This window comes from Mizuhopecten yessoensis, unplaced genomic scaffold (genome assembly GCF_002113885.1).
Source record: "Mizuhopecten yessoensis strain PY_sf001 unplaced genomic scaffold, ASM211388v2 scaffold10331, whole genome shotgun sequence".
Taxonomy (NCBI): Eukaryota; Metazoa; Mollusca; class Bivalvia; order Pectinida; family Pectinidae; genus Mizuhopecten; species Mizuhopecten yessoensis.
The window spans coordinates 1,318,852-1,341,523 of record NW_018408493.1 but is presented as its reverse complement, the minus strand read 5'-3'; the positions used below and the strand labels follow the sequence as shown (position 1 = coordinate 1,341,523).

Genomic DNA, 22,672 nt, shown 5'->3' with positions numbered 1-22,672 from the left:
GCCATACATTATACCTTGTCCCAGCTTAACGTTTCCCGTGTCTAATTTCTTCTACAAAATGAATCTTGCGTTATCGAAGTGAGGACGTGACATTACTTGGATTCGACTAAGGTTTACATGACGCGCGCATCGATGAAGCAGAAGACGCTCACCCTTCCGGAACACCTGGTCTTATTATCCTTGTATGTTTTCAGCGGCCTCCTTGTAAATATGTCCTTGTCATGTTTTGTGTTAGTTTTAGCGATTTTGAGTTCGAATTGTGGTGTTGTTCACACTTCTGAATCCTCTTGTTTATTATGTAACCGTTTGATAATTCAATATATACCTACCAGACCGATATCGTAGCAACTCTGTCCTCGAGTCAAAAATTACATGTAGTGCATCTTGAGAGGACCTACAGTGGGGTATGTAAAGATACCAATCGACTTCGCACATAAAGTGACTCAACAGTACAGACATTTTCGAAACCCAAAGGTTTTGCTCTTGATACACGTATTTTCCCTGCACCGTAGGACTATGTCATGACAAAGTCGAAGGCTCAACGCACTTAAACTGGTTTAAGGCATTAAAACGTTACCAAGCGTTAGGCTGGTACCTCAACATTGAAGATTGCACATGAACTATACATCCAACCTCAAAGCAAGTACATTTTAAAGCCATGCTGCCGTGCGATTCCTTTGGAGTGTTGAGAAGATAATTATGCATATCTTAGAGCGGGACCGTTTGACTACTCCATCATACTATTTTGACAGTCGCGCCGGTGTCTACATCAGATTTCATTGTTGTCAGTCTATCTGGATGAGTTCAGTAGCTAAATTCGTTTATGAACAGCACCGATGATGTCTGGCTTTGATAATCCCAATTATCAATTTAAGTTCCTGAACACTTCAATCCATGTAAGTTTGTGCATGATTTTGAGTTTTCTCTGTCTGAATTGCTCTATTCCAACATCAGTATCAGTATACATAATAAGAGTGCCTCAGGCTGCAGAACAACGCATGTCCTCATATGCCTTGTACAAATTTCAAGGTAGATTCATCGTAAAAGAACGTTGTAATTCTGCGTATGCATTCTTGTAAGTAAATATAGCAAAATAGAAAAGACTCAAAACAAGTTCAGTGAAGAATACCTGGAAATTATGAAGCTTTATCCCTTGTCAGATGCCACTAATTTTACCGATAATCCGCAGAGATAGAATTGTTAATGTCGGGGGTGGCTTTTGCTGCATGTCACATTATGTATGGCTGTTAGGAGGAATGACAATTCCTAAATATTTCGAAATCATGACCATGTTACGTTGCAGTCGAGATTTTAAGTGTTAAGTTTTCAGTAGACATTATAACAGCTTTTACTTTTACCTTCCATTGACGTTTTGAGGGAAACCGTGTACTTATGAAGGTATGAATCCTGGTAAGATAATATATTATATCTTTGGAATAACAGAACAGTATCTGGACGTCTACCTCTTTCACGATTACCCGTATCATTTTCAGTTTTCGGGTGAAGGAAGGGTTATAATCTGCTGGTGAAGACCTCCTTTCTAAGGACTGATTCGATGAAACAAACTTTTCCAGAAAAATTAACTTCCTCTTGTCAACTTTCGCAGGGATTTATAAACAATCCAAGCATAGGCCCAACATTACCAAACCTGGCACGACGAACCACTCTGAGAATGAGCTTAGCGGCGTAATGTTTAAAACGACCCATTTTTGCAAGGTCGGTAGTAGAGTTTGTACCCAGCGCTCAACATATGGTAGGTTAGTCAGACAACGCCATATCAAAATTTGTCTCGTCATGGCAGACGTATAAGAAATGAGTAAAACATACCAAATCAACATTTATATATTTAATTTCACAATCCATTTTTTGTATAATTGCTATTTACAAAATAAATTAATATAAATCTCTCACAAATGTAACAGTGGTAAGTTCACTGAACTAATATATTCATTGCTGAATACAAGATAAGAGTTCCAACATAGGTCTTTGTCTTCAAATGAAATGCTTGGTATAGATGCTTATGAAAAGGATGATTCTTTTCAAGTAGGTCAAAACAATCTTTTTCTTTTGTTTTAAGGCCACAGAAAAGGTTATGTTTCAGTCGGTCTGGATATTTTTTAATTATTATTTTTTTCTCTTTTGAAGGGTTGAGAAAATTACAAACATCACAAAACATATTAAATAATAAAGCGGAAATTACAAATATCACCAAACATAACTACTGGTGTTTAAATGATGATATGGAATTTAAAATTTGGTTTTGATGGCTATAAAGTAGAGAGGCTATGTATATATATGGATGCCTTGTTTGTTTGTCTGTCAATTTGTTCGGATCAAGACGGATTGCGTTCTAGCGAGATACAATTGTAAGGGTCAGCGATAAACCTTAAGGGTCGATCAGGTTACCCGACACATTTTTTTGCCTGAATGAAATGTTAGTAAATATGAAGACGATGGACAGACGAAATCTCATTTAGAATAGAATGAGTTTGTACAAACTGTTTCTTTGTAGTGCAGTAACATATTTATTGTGTTTGGCTTTCTGCATCTACAGACAAGATTTTCAGATTTCTATTTCTTACTATTTGTCGTGATTGTTTTACCCAACAAGGTTGTTGACTGCTGATGGACTATTCAGTCCTCGAAGTTGGTCTTAATTTATTTTTTTTACCTTTATTATCACTAATTCATCCTTATATAATGGACGAAATTGGCTACGTAGCGCAGTAAAATGTTTACTTTGACTTTCTGCATGTACAAACAAGACTAGACACAGAAAGGAAACATCTGTCTGTATTATGCACTTCCTGTCTTTGTATTCTGGTGATGTTTTTGTACATGTCCGAAGTGGCACATTACTAAACTTGGTACACTTTTAAATTGCATGTACTGAATTTAAGTATTTTGTATTTAATAGTTATATTTTTTAACAAAAAAGAGAATTTTCATTGTAATAGCAAATTATAATTGTGGATATCCAAGCTTTTACAGACAAACCATCTTTGAAATGCAACAGTTCTGCTCTTGAATACACATATCTTCTTTACACCCTTGAAATCAGTCCTGACAAAATTGAAAGCTCTCGGTAAGCTATTTGATTGGTTTCAGGCAAAAATAAACTGACCAATCACTTGGCTGATGCTGGTCCATTGAATATTAGAGAGGAGATACAACAAACTTCGAAGCCAGTCAATTTTACTGTTACAGTGTATGCTGCCCTCTGTGATTCCTTTGATCTTTCTGGAAGACATCACACTATGCTACTTGTATCATTCAACGAGTGTCGTATATGTCGTGACATCTTCTATGGTGCAGAGATCATATGTTTATCGAGACTGGAAACTTTGGATTATGAAAATAGGCACAGCAAAACAATGTCTACGGATGATTTGCAATCTGAATACATCCAACCATGGTCATGTATGATTTGCATTCTGAATTCATCCAACCATGGTGATTTGTATTCTGAATTCATCCAACCATGGTGATTTGTATTCTGAATACATCCAACCATGGCGATTTGTATTCTGAATTCATCCAACCATGGTGATTTGTATTCTGAATTCATTCAACCATGGTGATTTGTATTCTGAATTCATCCAACCATGGTGATTTGTATTCTGAGTACATCCAACCATGGTGATTTGTATTCTGAGTATAACCAAAAATGGCCATGAATGATTTGTATTCTAAATAAAACAAAGTATGATTCTGGGTAAAATCAAGCATTGGCTATATAAATTATAACTTCTGGGTAAACCAAATACGTTCATATCTTATTGACGATCTAGGTATACATTGTACATTTGTTTACGTATGATTTACTACTAACATTCTGGGTGTAACCAATTGGGGGCATATTTATCAATAAATTAAACATCTAGACAAAATTAATGATCAGTAAAAACAAACATGTCAAACAAAAGAATAATTAACACCCTCTATTTACAGAAACCGTAAATATCACACAAAAATCGTCTACAATATTGCAAGATTTGAACACACCGACAAAACTGTATTATCTAATGAAAGACACGAGCATAAATATAGCCACTTACATCTTTAATACTGTACAACAGAAAATGTTCGCCCAGTCAAACTTTTGCCCATCATCCGTAAAATCTGTGTCACCCTAGTGTTAACTCATTCACCCCTGAAATTTCATAATTAACTATTCCAAGCTTTGGATTGGAAGAGTTCAAATGTGTCTTCAGGGGTGAATGGGTTAATTCGGCTCTTCATATGTAGTCATCGTAAATGGTATGTTATGTACTAAAATGCACTATCATGGTAAACTTGCCTGCATTACCAAGGGTGACAACGTTAGACTGCGGCGAATATTTCCCAGTATAGTCAGTATTACTAGGTAGCTATATATAGATCACTGAGCAGCACTACAGCTGAACATACATCAGTACCTATAGGTGACTGGTCTAGTCACATTAGCCCTTTCACCACTGTACATCATAATGGACTTATCCAGATCAACGCATGGGAGAGTCTACTAAAGAGCCATGACGTGACTCAAACCCACAACCCTTCGGTCACGAGCCCATTGTCCTACCATTAGACAACCGTGCCAATTGAAGAAAACACAGTGGTCCAATGTGTTGCAATACGGGCAGCAGATCAATTGGTTAACCAGTTGTTAGTTACCTGAAATGGAAAATGTTTAGCAGGGAACAGCAACTGTCAATTTAAAGGATTTTGATATGTCCTTGCCTGGGGAAAAAACACAGTAATCCCATGGGTTGCAATAGGGGCAGCAGATCAATTTAGGTTTCTGCATTGTCATATTATACCAACAATGAGTAAACCATTTGTTACAGTTACCTGAAATGCAAAATGTTTAGCAGGGAATAACAACTGTCAATTTAAAGGATTTTGATATGTCCTGGCCTGGGAAAGTCACACAGTGGTCCCATGGGTTGCAATAGGGGCAGCAGATCAATTTAGGTTTCTGCATTGTCATATTATACCAACAATGAGTAAACCAGTTGTTGCAGTTACATGAAATGCAAAATGTTTAGCAGGGAATAACAACTGTCAATTTTTAGGATTTTGATATGTCCTGGCCTTTGGCAAAGACCATTACCTTCTACACTTGGGCGAACTTCAACACTTTGGCCAAATGTGAGGTATTTGTCGGAAGGAAAGGGAGAGGATTGTATGGGAATAATTTGAAGTCGAAGAATCATGAGATTGGAGACACTAGGAGATAACAGATAGGTAGATTGAACAGGAACCTTTATGTTGGGGAGGGGAAGTCTTCAATGGGGAGAATCAAAGCATGAAGTACAGAGACTAGGGGAAGGACAAGTAGATTGGAGGGACTGAAATAGGAAGTGGGGAGATCATGTCAGTAAACGTTGGAAGAAAATGAAAATGTATTGCAAGGAAAACAAGAAAAGGCAGAAATCATTTTTTCTTGGATGATAGTTTATCGGCCAGTATTGTCCAATGTCCTACTAGCATATTGGAATTACCAGTATGTGAAGTATGATACATAACAGAAACAGGAAAGCCATACAATGGAGGGAGGGTCCTAACACATTAAAACAGAATTCTCTGGACACTGTTGGAAAATAATGAAAATTCTGCAGAATATAATGACTTAATAAAATCAAGAATCATATGACAACAAAACAAAATGGTTGGAGGTGAAATTAAGCTTAATTTTAAAACAAAATAGTACTACAAAATTTCATATCATAATTAACTAAATATACCTGATTACCATGTAACCTGTATTAGAGAAATCTTTGATACTGTAGAACCTTGCTAGTCCTTAAATTCTCCATAATGGTCAGTATAAGAGATAATGTAAAATTTTGTCAGTTCCTCGAGTTGCCACATGTCCAATACATTCTTATATGACTTATACTTATGTATTTAGGATGGAGAAATGGCTTGTTCTTATAAAATGAATGGTTTGATAGAGCACACATATTAACAAATGTCATGGAGACTAGTAAGTGACTTGTCAAGTTTAGGGATCAGAACAACCAATTTCTTATTACAAAGTTATAAACATACTATATAGCAGGATATTTCAAAGGGGACGATATTTTTGCGATTTTGCGGATCAATAACGTGATCACGAAAATATGATCCATAGAATAATAAGACAAGCGTAAACCTGATCTGCAATAACAAACTTCGTAACTGTAATGTCGTCATGAAATAGCGCGCACGTGATTATGATGGTTCATATATACATAAAAGGAATGATGTGTGAAAATAGGTTATATAACGCATCTAGTAGTTTTGATGCTGATTTATTAAACAAAATACACTTGCTCAGTATGCTGTCATCAAGCTTATTCTTTTGACTATTTGACACGTTATATGCCGAGTGTCCCATCTCTGTGCTAAAACACAGGGAAAATGTTCTAATTTTGGTTCAAAATCGCAAAAATTTAGGCCCGTATGAACAACCTGCTATACGGTAATCTGTCACAATAATTGACAAATACACAAGTGCAATTTTATTTCTTTTGTGTGTGGAATAATTCCTGTTTAGTGTGCAGCCAATGAAATGGTTCCTCTTTGTGGTTTTTTAAGAAAAGCCACGGACATACAGGGTGTCAAGAGAACTATTTACCTAAAGACATGAAGGCTGACGTTACATGCATTACATGTATACAAAGAAAAGCAAAATCAGACGGTTATTTCTAGTCAAAATCATCGTCACTGGAGTCAGATTCTGGTGAGCGCTCGCGAGTGAGATGGTTGATGCGGCTCAGACTTTCCTGCAAGAGTCGTAGATGGCTGTCACTGGGTGTGTCCACTCTGTCCGTCTTCGGTGGACGTTTGTCGTCCGACACGGGCCGTAACTTCACGCCAAGTTTGATCATTCCAAAGATCTGTGACATGTTATTCCCTTCACCTGTAACATTTGTTAGCATACATACTAATCTGAGTTATACTATTTCTTACTCTGCTTACCTCATTCACCCCTGAAAACACATATGCACTCTTCCAATTCACAGCTTGGAATAGTTCATTACGAAATTTCAGGGGTGAATGAGTTAATGGAATTCATACATTAATATATAGCTGCGTCCGTAAGGCTAAGTTTTTTGATGCAGCATAGTATAATACTACCCTTCATGTCAAAATTGTCATTGCAAAAAAAAAATTCAAAAAGAGATATCATTATGACATAAACATGTATAGTCAATTTTAATTTTCAAGTCGATTTCAAGCCCATTAATAAGATTATATTTTGACAAGAACATCTTCATACCATGAAATAATTTTCAAGTCGATTTCAAGCCAATTAATAAGATTATATTGTGACAAGAATATCTTCATATTGGCCCCATTCAATTTTTAAAAATTATGTTTATTTTCTAATAAACAAAAATTTGGAGAATGATTTGGAATGTAACACACACAAAGGTGATTGCACTTATAACATTTGGTAATAGATACAGTTTGCCAAAAATGAATAACACTACATCATACAGCTGTTTCGTCCTTGTAGGACTCAATGGTGATGGATGCTAAGGGCCAGAAAATTGTCAAAACATCTGTTGAACAGTGGGGCAGGTTCGTAAAAACCTTTATTTATGAATTCAAAAATTTCAAGTAAAAGTTTGTATATTATGAGGACATTTGTCAAATTGCTCTAGGTAATGTCAAAGTGATGTCACATTATGACAGAAGATTATTTCCACACAATTCTTATAGATTTTCTTCTGTAAAGCTCGAGGATGCTACATAACGTTTACAGTGCCTTAGGACCTCAAGTTACTGTTTTTATAACTATAGACCAAACCTGACTACTAAAACAAATGAGAGCCATACCTGACTGCTAAAACAAATGAGAGCCATACCTGACTTGACTTTTGGTGTATGTTTCCTCTCAGATGATGGTTTCAGTCGTCCAAGTCCCCCGATGATATCCTTCAAGTCCAAAGGCGCTCCGGAATCTCCAGATTTCTGTTCTTTTGGTTTATTTGATGTTGTTTTTTTGAAAGAAAGAGGTAAAGCTGTTGGAGGGGGTGGGGGCGGAGGTGGAGGAGGAGGAGGTGGTGGAGGTGGTGCACCACTTGGCGGTGGAGGAGGAGGTGGTGCACCACCTGGCCGTGAAGGAGGTGGTGGCGCTGGTGGAGCAGAGGTCTTCGGTGGTGCCGGTGGTGGTGGATGGCTTGGAATCACAGATGGATAATTCTCATCATCTGACTGGCCTGAAACGTGAATATGTACAGGGATTTCTCCGTCCACAGTATCATTTCTGTTTCGTGAATGACGTGGCTTTGGTTTAGGGCGATCTACCCCGGTCTTCTTCCCAGGCTGGACACCAGCGGGAGGTTTGATAGTTTTTTGTGAGTTTGTAAGAGGCTTCCCTTTCACTTTGACCAATGTTATATTAGCATTGAGATTTGGCGAGTTGTTGTCCTCTACTGGCTTTAGGCTACAAGCCGGCTCACGCTTACTAGGAGGCTGGTAACGTGGAGGCTTGATGGTCTCAGGGGTGGGGTACTTCTGTAAGTAAAAGAAAGGCAATTAACATATCTTTGCAGGGGGATTTCTGTATAAGCTACAATTTATATATCTCTGGTGTGGGTATATCTGTGTATGTGCTTGAGACGCTATCGTATCTCTGGTCTGCAAACTTCGTGCATATAACAGTGATATTTTCTGTATATCTGTGTATGTAGGAGCCACATTAGTCATGTAGCTATGGTGTGGGAATGCTTTGTATATGGGAGATACAATTAGAGAATTTCTGGTGCAGTAATTTTCAGTGAGTATAAGATTGACAATTTATCTCATGTGAGGATTACTGTGGGCATGAGAGTGACAATTAGTGTATCTCTGATGTGGGATTTTCTGTTCTAACATGTTGGTAGATATATACAAAATAGCAATGGTTTTTAACTGTTGACAGATGTTTGAACTACCAGCTACAAATTAATATTTTTTTTAATCTTTCGACAGATGCATACCAACTGTTAATTTTTCATCTTGTTGACAGATACTTACAAACTTGTGATTTTTAATCCTGTCAATTGCTTTCCTCCTCTGCTCCTGTACGAACTCCTGTTTTATATTCTGTTCCTCCTTCTTTTTTTCCCTTTTCTAAAAGTATAAAATGAGCATCAGTCTCAATTGGTCCATGTTTGTTTTATTAGCGTACTAATCAGGTCCATAATTCTTTTTTTGTTTGTAAAAGGACGAAAAACCAACTATTACAGTAATTTATCGCTACAAATCCGTATGATTACAATATTTATAATTGTTAACAACACATACATTTATGTTTCCTGAATATGAACCGATTGAAATATGGACAAGCGAGTGAATTTCTTTCAATAGTATACACTTATCATTATGAAACCTTTCTGATGAAGAAAATGCTTCTGCTTGTTAAACTAGTAAGTCTGGAAAGCAGTACCTTCTTGTTTAAAGTTTGGTTAGCTTAACAAGTCATTTTTAAGGAATTTCCAAAAAAACAATTGATGAGAAATATGAAAACTTACAAATATTCTTGTATTTCTTGGCTCGGATGCTCATTGTGAATGTATATACATAAAGTATTAGGATTTTATTTTCATAATTTTTGAAAATATACCAGATGCCAGATTTTTGCCTTCTAGTAATACCACTGGCTCATAGACTTTGTCAAATCAAAAATGGAACAGAACTCACTAAATGAACAGCATGATGTTGTTGAAAGGTGTCTATCTCTTCCATCTTTTTCTGCTCTTTGTCTTTCTTCTTTGATTCTAAGTTTGTCTGTAGAGAAGACATCTCAGATGTAGTAGTGTAGACAAGGGTTTATATGTTTGTCAAATATAGGCTCTATTAACAGCTATGGTCATTTAAGGACGTGCCAGGTTTTGGTGGTGGAGGAAAGCCGGAGTTCTCGGAGAAAAACCACCGATCTACAGCCAGTACCTGGCGACTACCCCACATAGGTCTCAACTTTCGAACCTGCGACCCAGTGGTGGAGGGCTCGTGGTAGCAGAATGTCAGACACCTTAACCACTTGGCCACTGTGGCCCTCAAATAGAGGCACTGGAAAGGGCAGTATAAGTTAGGGGAGGAGGGTACATGCAAAGCATAGATATATCTAGGTATGGGGGAAATCATTTTTTCAAAAGAAGAAATATAGGTTAAGAAAAAATTATCTATATAAATTGCTGTACTTAAAAAGTGTCATTACAAAATAAACCTACCTAATGTTCACTAGTGATGGACAATCAGTTTAAAATCATAACTGATAATCGGTTCGTAATCGGAAGAAGTATAAAACTGATGATGATCGAATGCATTTAATCGGTTTATCATTTTATTATATGGGACTGAATACCCAAATAAAGTGAGAACACTACCATAACATCAATAGACAGAGTTGTTCACTATACAATACAATGTAGGTTTCGTTCTTTTATAATGAATGGATTTCAAGCAATTTTTCTGCAGTTTTGTAAATCATAGTAAAATTCACAAGAATAAATAACTTTCAATGCATACTCTACATTGTACACATTTGACATTTTGATTTCAACTTTGAACCAATATAGTGATTATTGAATGGGTCAATCGATAATCAGAATTGGAAAGGATAAACTGATTGAATTCTAATTATAATTGATCATAAGCCCATCATTATTGGTCATGTGTTCCAGATACACATTTGTGATGTTTTATACTTGAGAAAATAACTTACGATATAAACTTTATTTATTTTACAACAATTATGATTCAAGATATTTCAACTTAAATTAATCATTCTTGTTGGCCCGGATGTTAGCCCGCAGGGGTCCTACTGTGGGTGGAAACCGGAGCACCTGGAGAAAAGCAACGTGGTCGGGCAGGTGAACCCATACATTTTCAGAAATATTCTATACAAGTCGACTTATGAGGTCAGTTTTCTTACCTTCATGTTTCTAATCTTTGCACGTCGTTTCTGGATGGACATCCTTTTTGTGTTGATCGTGATGACCCTGGGGTCAAGCTGCTTCCTCTGATTTCCACTCTCATCAGGACTCAGCTCCTTCACATCCTCCACAGCATCATAGAACACCACCTCTTCCTCCTTGTCTGCAAACAAAGTCAAGTAACACTCAAAGCACCTTTAGGACAGTATCCTTTATTTAATTTGGAATCATTTTTTTTACAGTAACACACCTCCGACAACAGCAACACATCTCTGACAACAGAAACACAATTACCTGTACAGCAGCATCACTCTCATTTATAGCAACACAGGTTAACTTTATACCAAAACAATTCTCTGGTACAGCAACATATTTCTTTATGAACATCAACATAGCTCTCACGGACAACACATCTTTCATTAATGGCAAAACACCTCTTGTAAACATAATTATGTAACTCTCATTTACTGCTCCTTTAACACAACCCTTAGTCACAGTAGTGGAACTGTTACTAACATGCAGAAGGTATAACTACCTTTTATCTGGCGTGTGATGGCAGCCAACTGATTCTTGGCGAGCCTCTCCTCTTCATCCAGGATGTGTAGCTGCTGGGTGTAGATAGAGGCCTGCCAGGAATACACCTGCTCCTCTAAACGCTTTAACTGGCTGGCTGAACCAGGGTGTTCGTCAATGCTCGCAATCTCCTCTTTCACCTTGTCTCGTTCCTGTACAAACATCTTTTTCTCATTCTGCAGCATCTGTAACCTCTCCAAACTCAGGTCTTCCTGTATCCTGTTACAGCATTATTACAACAGTGTCAACAAAATCATATCTTTCCCCTAACTAGCCAATATGTTTAACTGCTTTACACCTATAATTGCTTTACACCTGCCACTGCTTTACACCTATAATTGCTTTACACCTATAATTAAGTTATAATTAGTTTAACAACAATGGTTATTTGACCTTTGACCAAAAGGTGAAAACCCACTGTGACTTAAATAATGTGCACCAACACCGTCTATGGCTGATACAGGTAACATTATGTACATAACATTTTATTGAAATATCTTCAACAGTGTGAAATTTACACCCCATACAAGATTCACTGAAAATTTTATACTAATTTGACCTTTGACCTAGAGATGAAGATCCATGTGACATGATTGCAGTACATAGCTCATCACTTTAGTGTGTGATGCAGGTATACTCCAGAGTTCATCAAGATATCTTATCACTGGTTTTGAAAGTTTATAAAATGTCAGTGCCATTTTATCAATTTATCACTTAATGAAGTTTTGTACATTGTACTTCAATTACTATACATATACTTACCTAAATAACCTCTCCCGACCAATCAATTCAAAAGATGTTTTACCAAACTGCTTTTCATCGTGTAGCATCCTGTTGACAATGGCTGCAACACAGACAAATGTTCACTATATATATGCTATGATTAAGTTTCAGAAATTTTAGCAATCTTGAATCATGACTTTAAAATACTTGAATTTGATAGTGAACCAATTCAATGCATCAATCTTTGGACTATATACATGTGCATTAAGTACCTGGTTTTTATCTATGCATTACATGTACTTAGATAAATTACCTTGATAAAATCCACAGGTTTTTGAGTAATATTCCACATATGTTTTCTGTATGTTGTCTAAAGCATCTTCATAATGTCCTTGCCACTCTGTAAACATGGCACCATATTCTCGCTTGATCCGATCACCAACATCGGGATTCTGCAGGTAGCTTTTAGCCTCGGTCACGTTTGTGTAAGCGATCTCGCGGAGGTCTAGAAAAGGTTGCAGTATATAGTTGTAATATGCAGATAATGCTACATTCAATCTGAACATGGCATCATCTTCCTGTTGATAAACATCCCCCATTTCATGCATGTTGGTGGCATTCTTTCTCATGAAAATCACGGTTTCCAATTCATCTTCGGCTCTTGCGATTTCATCCAGGTAACCTTGACGACGAAGTTCACTTATGTTTTCAAAATACTCAATGGAAGTATGCTCCTCAAACAAAGTCGACATGAGTAGTTTCTCCTTACACACTTCTAAGACCATAGTGAAGTATTCTTCTAGCTGTGAACATACAAGTTGGTAGTCTATCGGCGGCTCCTGGTAGCCAAGATACGCCCACACACTGCGCGACTCCTCTGGGAGGTAAGGAAGATATGTACGAAGGGACGGATGAATAAGACACAGAAGTTCATGAATGGCCCGCACTTCCTGCATGCTAAATATGCCAGTGCGGCTATCGAGGTTGTTGTCGTCACTGACCACTCTGTTGTGTAGACGACACGTCACTGCCACTTTGTTACATACATCATTCCAGCACACGAGGAAAGTCATCCGGGGAGGGATCATTGCGTCTGTAAAGGGACTGTCTTTGACAGCTACCCATCCCTCGAGGCTATCTATTTCATCCATATCAAGTCTTGCCATGTTTCAGCATTAACTCATGGGGCTACAGTCAGGTCGTGTTTTCATTCTTTACAGAATCATATCTGCACCACCAGATCAATTTCCTCTTAAAATCATCTTTCAATTCTGAAATAAATCAACAAAAAACGTCAGAAATGATTAGTAAATCATAACAAGTTATAATAAAGTGTGGGGGTCGGGGGAGCCAACACAGTTTGGCTCGTAAAATGTACCCGGGATATAGCTTATAGGTCCTTATGTAGTGACTGCTTGATGAAAAATGGATATATAATTTGTATATATATACTAATTCAGTATGTAGGGTGTCAACTGAATAGTAAAAGTGAAATTCTAAGTTTTAGGATATAATTTCAAATTTCATAATGAACACCAGACTGGCCATGCATTTTTCCGCTCTTACTACAATAGTTCATGTGTCTCTGTGGTTATATTTGATGACATGTGTTGGGGGTTGTATTCCATAACTTTCTTAAACCTAGCTATAGGCTGTTCACCTACATGTAATAGTATTTTGTTCACATCTTAATATATATTGTATTTCGTTATCAAAATTGCATAGAAGCTCTATTTCGAAGTCTTATTTAAACGTGTAGACTATAGTTGTAAGTAAATGTTATGTCATATGATCACATTGTTCGATGTTGTTAATTGATGTGTGCTGTTTGGTATTTGTGCATAGAGTTATTGAATTCAATTATCCGAAAGTAAATCTTGCACAACAGGTACATGCATGTACCCGAATTACAGACGTTTCGCCCCACAACCGTTACGCCCCAATTTTTTTTCACATCGCCCCAATTTTCAGTTCAGTTCGCCCCAAGTATGACAACCATATATGTATCGCCCCAAAATTTCTTTTCGCCCCAAAAGCTATATCGCCCCAAAATTTCGATATCGCCCCAACCGCTACGAACCTATATTGAACTATAAAAGGCAGTTAATGGGAGGTACCTCTTTCAATTTTAGAGCTGTGACTATTTCCTTGTCAATATCAATTATTCATTTCTTGTTTCGAATAATTTTGTGTGGAATTAGAATTAATCTAATTATCTTCAACATATATATCATCAAAAATATTCAAATACATGATTTACATAGATATTATAGATATGATACGTTAGCTACCTTCTGCACACGTGGAAATAATCTTATTATCTTTTACATATACATATATATAGAAAGAGGTAATTATTAATTACTTACAACAACAACTTATATTAACAAATGATAGACCATAATATAACACAAAGATATATATCATGCACAATACAGAATACATCACTTAATATTTTTGTGGATACATTTTCCTAACGTTGGAATTTTAATAACACCTGCCAATGCGGCGACACAAAATGTAAAGGAACCAGGAAAATAATTGCCTCTCTGATCAAAGTAATTTACTATAGATTGTCGATATATGGCTTTGTTGTTTGTTTAATAGCTACAGGCATCAAAGTTTGATGACAAGTTGTACACATACCTTAAAGAAATATGTTCTTTATAATAGCACTTAACATACAACACATGGAAACATGGATTTGTTGTTTATTTTAAAGCCACATGCGTCGGTGTATGATGAAAGAATGTACACAATGCTACATTTCCGTAAGTCACATCTTTTGGAAACATAAACTGAAAACAAACGTTAAAGAAAACATATCACTTTTACTATTCCAGCTTTGCAGATACGCCGACCTTTCCATAGTATACATGAAACAAGAGTTATTTGCCTAAGCCCGGTAAACATAATCACATATAATCATTTAACTACGAATTTGCTAAGAAATTGGGAAAATAAGCAAGCTCCTTTTTTTTGGAAGGGAGCGTTATATTTATTTGGGGCGTTTATGTTTTTTTGGGCGTTTATGATTTTTTGGGGCATTTATGTTTTTTTTGGGGCGAACTGGTTGGGGCGATATGAATCATATTTGGGGCGAACTGGTTTGTGGCGTAACGGTTTTGGGGCGAAACGCCTGACACCCTATGTACCCACATTTAGAGTCCACAGGCACAAGTGAACATTGTCTATATATAATTATATATAAGTTGTACACATTGGCAAAGTGTGCTTGTTTGAAATATGTGTTCATGGTTATATACATACACCATATATAGATAAACTCAGTTCTGTGAATGACTTGTTTGGCCCTCAGTCTAACGTGTTTACCTAATGCGTACAACTAGGTAACTGTACAAAGGCCATTATTATCAAAATTACGTCATTTATAAACTTGCCCGATATACATCATTTAAGCACTGGGTTGTAAATCCAAACATTTTTGTAATGTCCACTGTAGAAGTAAACAACGGATATATATGCTACTTTGCTGTCATACCGAAGTGAAAGTTGATATCCCCATCAAAACCCAGAAGTCAGCGGTGTTTTTGTTTTGTTTTTGGAAATGGCGAAGAGTCATGTGGGGTGACAGATGTCGTAAAATACACAATTAAAATGTAATCCTTGTTTTTCTGAGATTATTTTGAATTCCTCATATATACTGTGAATAAAACATGCGTATTCGTCATAATTAATTATTATCAAACTTTCCTTATAATTTTCACAACTTTTACGACAAATAATGCAACCTAACGTCATGGTCGTTGTAACTCTTGACGTAAAAAAAAATGGAAACTGAAAGTGAAGGAGGGTCGCGCATCTCTGACGATGAAGGATGTCCGTCCTCTGTAGCATTCACGGAAGCCTTAATGGGACAAATCAAGGGAGCTGATGTCGGAGCGATGGTGGAACTACAACGAGACATGTACGATATATATGCCGTCCGATTTGCTATCTATCAATCTTAGTTAGGGCAGCGCAACTCAGTTCCACCTAGATACTGCAATACACAGATACAGGCTTCTTTCTCAAAAAATACTTTATTTTCCCAAATGAAGAAAAATGAGGGATATGTTTCAAATTTCAAAAACAATCGTTCTTTATTTTCTCAAATCGTGTAAGAAAAGACTGCAGTAATTAGGTAGAAAAAAAACTGTAAAAGATGTGCATCATGATCAGTTGTCGTTGATCAAGCGTCAGTAGGGGATTCCCTTTAACTCAGTGGTAGAGCATCAGATTGGAGAGACAAGGGTCGCCGGTTCGAGTCCCTGCGACGGCACTTTAGTATATATCACTATTCCTCGTCCTACTACAAACTGGTGTTGTTGACCCTAGGCCTCACCGTCCAAGGTAGGAGAGCACTTGGCGGGGGGAGTCCAATAACCAGGGTTGGTGTTTGAAAAAAGGGGGGAATAGTGTAAAAGATGTCCATTGATAAGGTTGCTTACACACGTCAGCTGTAGGGAATTTCCCTTTAGCTCAGCGGTAGAGCATTGGGCTGGATGGCCAAGGGTAGGGGGGTCAGAGCCCCAACGACAGCACTATCTTTATCACTATTCCCCGTCCTACTACAGGGGTAACTTCTAACATTTTTACCAAGACTTGATCTAAAACCCCAAAAACTTCTAATTCAACTCTCTGCACTTGAGGATAAGTCCAAATATATATATCCAATGTATTAAACTGTCAGGTCCAGATAGTTGGAATAAACAACCTTGTATATTGCTTCTAACTTAGCAGCTAAATGCCCCCATTCCCTGCAACATCATTCAGCGAGGATATTCTTGAAAGCTCTGTTTGTCTGTTTAGTTTTCTAGCCGCCATATACAGTTAATTTAACGTAATGAAAGGACTGATGCTTCCTGATGAAAAAATACTATATGTGTAATGTAAAACATGCATTTAGGGATGTGGCATTTCCAGGTCGTGCATGTTAAACTGTTAAAAATTTGGGAGACTATTTATGTAAATTGGTCAAGAGTGACTGTGTTATAAATTCCTTTTTCTTGTCTGACCTACAAGATATGGGTGTATTACCAGCTCTAATAAAATCATGGTAACCTTTAAAATCACAGACAACATCCTGATTCACTAATCTTGTTAAACCTCAATTTTAATGTTTCAGGCTATCCAGATATGAGAAAACAAATGAAATGCTTATCAACTTTAACATGCTTTCCTCAACACGGTTTGACGCCACCAGCCAGTCCTTCAGGAATCACACTCTGTTGCTATATGACATGAAGAAAGACCTTGATGTCGTCTTCAGACGAATCAGGTAATTTCATGGAGTTGCTTCCCTTGGCACACAAGTGAAACATTGTTTATGTTCAAAATTCTATCTTATGCATGGATCAGACATTTGTAGGCTGATTGTTGCTTAACCACATTATCCTGTAATAAGCCCAGGGGGCCAACCCATTAACTCTGACTCAAAGTAGGGGGTGGGCTTATTGCTGGACAATGAAATGAGATTTGATATCAAAGCATTTGGCAATACAGTGGATATAGTGCACTAGCCTTTCACTATGATGACTGGCACAGGGTTTGATTCCCTGAGGAGACCTGTAAAGATATTGGCTCACCTGCCCAAACATGTGGATATTCTCTAAGCTCACCGATTTCATTGCACATAAAATCCCTGCATGCTCACAGCCAGGTCAAGAAGCATCCTCGATATCTAGGAGTTACGCTTACTTCCACTCTCTACACTCCTGGAATATGTCATAGCAAAATTGAAGGCACGAAGATAGCTGTTTGATTGGTGTCAGGTGAAAAAAACCTGACCAATCGCTAGGCTGATACCTGCCCTTTGAAGATTACAAAGGAGAGATGTCCGACTTCTTTTGATGTACATCAAAGGATCGAACTAGTATTCTTGTCTCATCAACAAGGTGGTGCACACCGAGCCTTCAATTTTGCTACGACATATTCCAGGGGTGCAGAGAGTGAAAGTTTTATTTATTCACAAGTTAACTTGAAATTGTATGATACTTATATTCATATTTACATTTTGAAAGTGATGATAATACTGTAGATTTCACTTAATATCAATCCACATGAACATGGCAGCTGAAAACATGATATTAACCAGAATGTGAGATAAACAGAAAACATGTTTTTCTGACATTATTTATTGGTACAAGTGTATATAAACTATATATGTTTTTATGCATTTTTGATATTTACTTTATTTCTTATTATCTTTTTCAGAATTTTAAAACAGAGACTTGGTAAATTGTATCCAGATGCTTTTTCAGGTAACTTAGCACTTAACACATATATCACAATTGTTACTATAAAGTTCTGAGTTATAAATAACTGGATTGCATAAATTGTATTTGTGAAACTTTATGTACCTGGAAATTAAAAACAGAATCATTATGAATACTTATTTCATCTTGTAAACTTGAAGGCCTTTTAGGATCCCTGTCCCACAGCATTGTGTTGTTTTCTGTTATACAGTAATTACCTCCCCTTAGCTTCTGCACAGTTGGCCAGGATACTTCTGTTGACCAGGTAGCTCAGTCGGTTAGAGCGATAGAATATCAATCTGAAGTCCTGGGCCCGTATTCATGAAAACATTCTCATGCTCATGCATGGATTATCATTATGTGCTCAAACCAACTTTCTTGTAACTCACTTAAATCATGTCAAATGATCAAAAAGTCAAATATAAACATTGAAAACAGTATTTGGCTTCAAGTCTCTTCAAAGTTTTTCCAAATCATTGAAAAAATAAAGTTTTATTATTAATTTATAACCGTAACAAGAAATCAGGTTTGAGCACAAAACCCATGCTTAATCATGAGAACGGTTTCATGAATACGGGCCCAGGTTTCGAAACGTGGTTTAGGCCCCGCTAAATTTTCTTTACAATCGAAACACTTTTGTTGATTACATTTTGTTTAAACAGTTTACCAGTAGTTACAGTTTTTGGCAGTGGTACGGGGATCCTTAAGAAAAGTTTTAATTGGTTGACAGAATTATAAACTTGTATATTAAAGTGCATTTTGTACTTATTTTTTTCTCTCCCATTTTCAGCCTGCAGTGATGTGTATAATGTACTAGAAGATGAGGAAGAGGAGTTTGAAGGACAGAACAGTGAAAATTCAAAGGATGAAAAGGATGAAAATGATTCGGCAGAAGATAATGGATGAAAAAGATTTTTGACATATTATATATGGATTATAGTTTTATTACAGAACGTTTGTTAAAACAAACAGTAATTTATGATAAAACTCATTTGTATAACTACTCGTCTGGCTCTGATTAATAGACAGTATCGGTGGGGATTGTTGTTAAATTTTGTTTTGGTGGGTACTTTTGTTAGTTGTTAAATCACTCGTTTATCTAGTGATAACATTTCTAACTCAAACATCTTTAATTTATTTGTTGTTGTAAGTTTCCATAATATGCAGTGCCAGTCATGTGAAACATCATTAAGCTGTTATGTGAAACATCTACTATGTGAAGCAGAAGTGCTATTAGAAAAAATACTGGATGTTATGCTTACATCAGGCTGCAATGTGAAACATGTGAAATAGCTTAATATGTGAAAAGTTATTAAATGTGAAATTTTATAACATAATGTGAAAGTGAAAGATCAGGTTTCATAATTGATGTCAAATACGAAAAACATCAGAAACTTGGTTGCTCTGTGTCTGTGACACATTACTGGTAGGTTTTTATATGAGAAATGTCAGGTTTGTGTTTGAAATAGTATTTTCATTTTGTGAAAGATAGAATGCTATGTGAAATATCAGATTGCTGTTATTAGATTTATTTGTGAATTTGAATGTGATACATTAACAACAAATATATGAAGCATCAGTTTGCTATGAGAAATATTAGATTTGATGTGAAACATCAGGTTACTTTTGTGAAATATATGTAAGTTTGTTTTGTGAAACATCAGGTTGCAATGTGAAACATCATATTAAAATGTGAAACATCAGGCTGCAATGTGAAACATCATATTACTATGTGAAGCATTATATTGCAATGTGAACTACACATTATATTGACATATAGAGAATGTTACCATTCATAGATTTATGCAAAGCAGAGTATGTATTAAGTTCCAAATTCCTATCTTATTGACTAGGACACAGTTTATTTTAAAATTATCCTCCATAACGTCACTTTAAACTGAAGCAAACTCAACTAAAAATTTTAATTCTTGTCTCGGACTTATCGAAAACATTTCTACAAAAATCTCTTACTTTAGACTCTTGTTAAAGTCATCTCAAGCTTATATGGCTAAAATGAGCAATTTGTGTTTCTTGTCACGTACTAGAGACCAGGTTAGAAATTAATTGTGAATACCACTGGTCTAGTGGGGTAGTAGTTTCCATTTTTTACTAATCCATGTGTAAGTTCCACTAACCCAATACTCAACAAGATAAGCAATATCAAAATTTGACTAGTCAATTCAGGCAAGCAGCTTTTAGAACCACCAGTCCAGCTGGAGATTGCACTAGTCTCAAGCTATGGGGCTAGCCTTATTGTTTACTCCCAAAGAGAAAGCTGTCTGAGACAGATGACAAGGATGATGGTGGAGTTGTTTGGGGTAGAAATGAAGAGGAGTCCAAGATGCCATGTCAATACCTAATAATAACATTATAAATTACATTTTTCCACAATTTTATGGTAATTTCATATATCTCTGACCTTGATGGTATATATCTAGTCATTAATATACCAGTACATTTCTACATATCCATAACAAATCTAGATACATAATTAAATAAAGGTATTTTTTTCAGGATTATCGATATCCCAGTTTATTATTTTTATTTATTAGGCATCATCAATATGTGTCTGTCTATATATCCATTTCTACTTTGATGTAGGTTTCGATATGGATATATACACTTGTCTAGATATCAGGGTATATCTGGATATCAAGTTTATCTACTTGTACCAAAATATCAATGCTCTGGATATCAACAGGTTTCTAAATTTATATAAATGTGGATTTGGATATCAGGATGTGTTTATTCAGGTGTGGAACTTGAATATGGTTTATGTGAAGGCACTTTTAAATGCCAAAGACAGGTGGGACCAGTATTTATTTTTGTATAATTAAAATATAAAACATACTAAATTGTATTCTTTCAGCCTGATGTAGTTAAGCCACTGTCAATATTTACCTAGATGTTGTCATATGTCTCAATGTAAATCTTGATAATTTCTTTTAATATTCTTTTCAGTGAATGAGGAATAAATAAATAAATTGTGTAAAACAATATGATTCTAATCTATTTATATCTATCAGAGGTTTGTCTGTTTGTGTTTTACGTCCTATTAACAGCTATGGTCCTTCAAGGACGTGGTGGTGGAGGAAAACCGGAGTTTCCGGAGAAAAAACACCGACCTACGGCGAGTACCTGGGGACTGCCCCATATCATTTACTAGGAGCTACAACGAATCTCTGGAACAACCTGAATAACGATATCAGAAATTCACCCTCATTGAATTCGTTTAAGTCAAATGTTAAAAAGTCCTTGTTAGTGAACATTAATTCAAGTAAGAAATTTGTTAATTATCGATCTAGGAAATTAAATATTCTTCACCTGTGGCCTAAGAAACCGAGCAAGCTCACTCAACTATGATCTTTTTATAGCCAACTTAACAGATTCAGCAGAGTGAAGATGTGGGCATCCCTGTGAAGATTCTTATCATTTTTTACTTTTTTTTCCCCTATATCAGAACTTACACATATCGATTATTAAACGCAGTAGTGGGATAAACATATTTTAAAGCCAGTTTCAATCAAACATGCATCTACAGTGTGACAATGCTATTTTTAGATATAACCGTATCATTCTGGTGACCAGTCCACACACTGTACCTGTCTGATGATTGATTTCACATTCTTAACTGCCAATTAATGCTACAGATCTCATTAGGGGCGATAAATGGGCATCAAAACATGTTATAGGGAAGTACATTGTATATGGAACAAACGAAAGTGTAAAAGAAAAATGTCAATATGAATATTAAAAGTGACTATGGTCAGTTATATATTTTAGAACAGACCAGCTGTTTTCAGGTAGTCTAGAATTGGTAAGATATTTACTGTTTCAAAAAGAGATTTGAAAAATAGATTAATTTGATCCAGACAGGGAACAATTATCTACATAAACTCTCTTTAACTACAACAGAGGGTAATTACTGTTACCCCCTCAACCTAAACAAAAGAATATATATATAGCATCTTAAACACTGAACAGGGGACAATAGTTTAATAGTAAAATTGTAAGCACTATAAAATATTCATACGTCGTGGCATCCCTTTTAAAATCAAGAAGCTCGTCTGCCTCCTGAAAATCCATAGGGCCCAGAGTCATAATATTTTACTGGTTATATCAATGTCAACATTGAAAAGTAATTATTATAACTTAGGTGACCGTTAAGGTTCTTTGGCCTCGATTTTTTCAAATGAAGTTGACAATTACGTAAATCTATATTAA

General features: G+C 36.2%; 2 protein-coding genes across 2 annotated transcripts; one reads left to right on the top strand and one right to left on the bottom strand.

Moving 5' to 3' along the window:
- Window positions 1-1,833: 1,833 nt before the first annotated feature.
- On the bottom strand, window positions 1,834-15,780 carry LOC110460162 (junction-mediating and -regulatory protein-like). Its single transcript, XM_021512907.1, has 9 exons — window positions 15,694-15,780; window positions 12,505-13,462; window positions 12,231-12,312; window positions 11,431-11,687; window positions 10,895-11,058; window positions 9,661-9,747; window positions 8,995-9,090; window positions 7,842-8,493; window positions 1,834-6,889 (listed from the first exon to the last, which is right to left on the bottom strand). The coding sequence occupies exons 2-9, from the start codon at window positions 13,355-13,357 to the stop codon at window positions 6,675-6,677; spliced, it is 2,406 nt and encodes an 801-aa protein (XP_021368582.1). The 5' UTR covers window positions 13,358-13,462; window positions 15,694-15,780; the 3' UTR covers window positions 1,834-6,674.
- Window positions 15,781-15,954: 174 nt separating this feature from the next.
- LOC110460176 (kxDL motif-containing protein 1-like) lies at window positions 15,955-21,445 on the top strand. The gene is made up of 4 exons (XM_021512935.1): window positions 15,955-16,119; window positions 17,320-17,472; window positions 18,408-18,454; window positions 19,239-21,445. The coding sequence occupies exons 1-4, from the start codon at window positions 15,983-15,985 to the stop codon at window positions 19,352-19,354; spliced, it is 453 nt and encodes a 150-aa protein (XP_021368610.1). The 5' UTR covers window positions 15,955-15,982; the 3' UTR covers window positions 19,355-21,445.
- The last annotated feature ends 1,227 nt before the right edge of the window (window positions 21,446-22,672 follow it).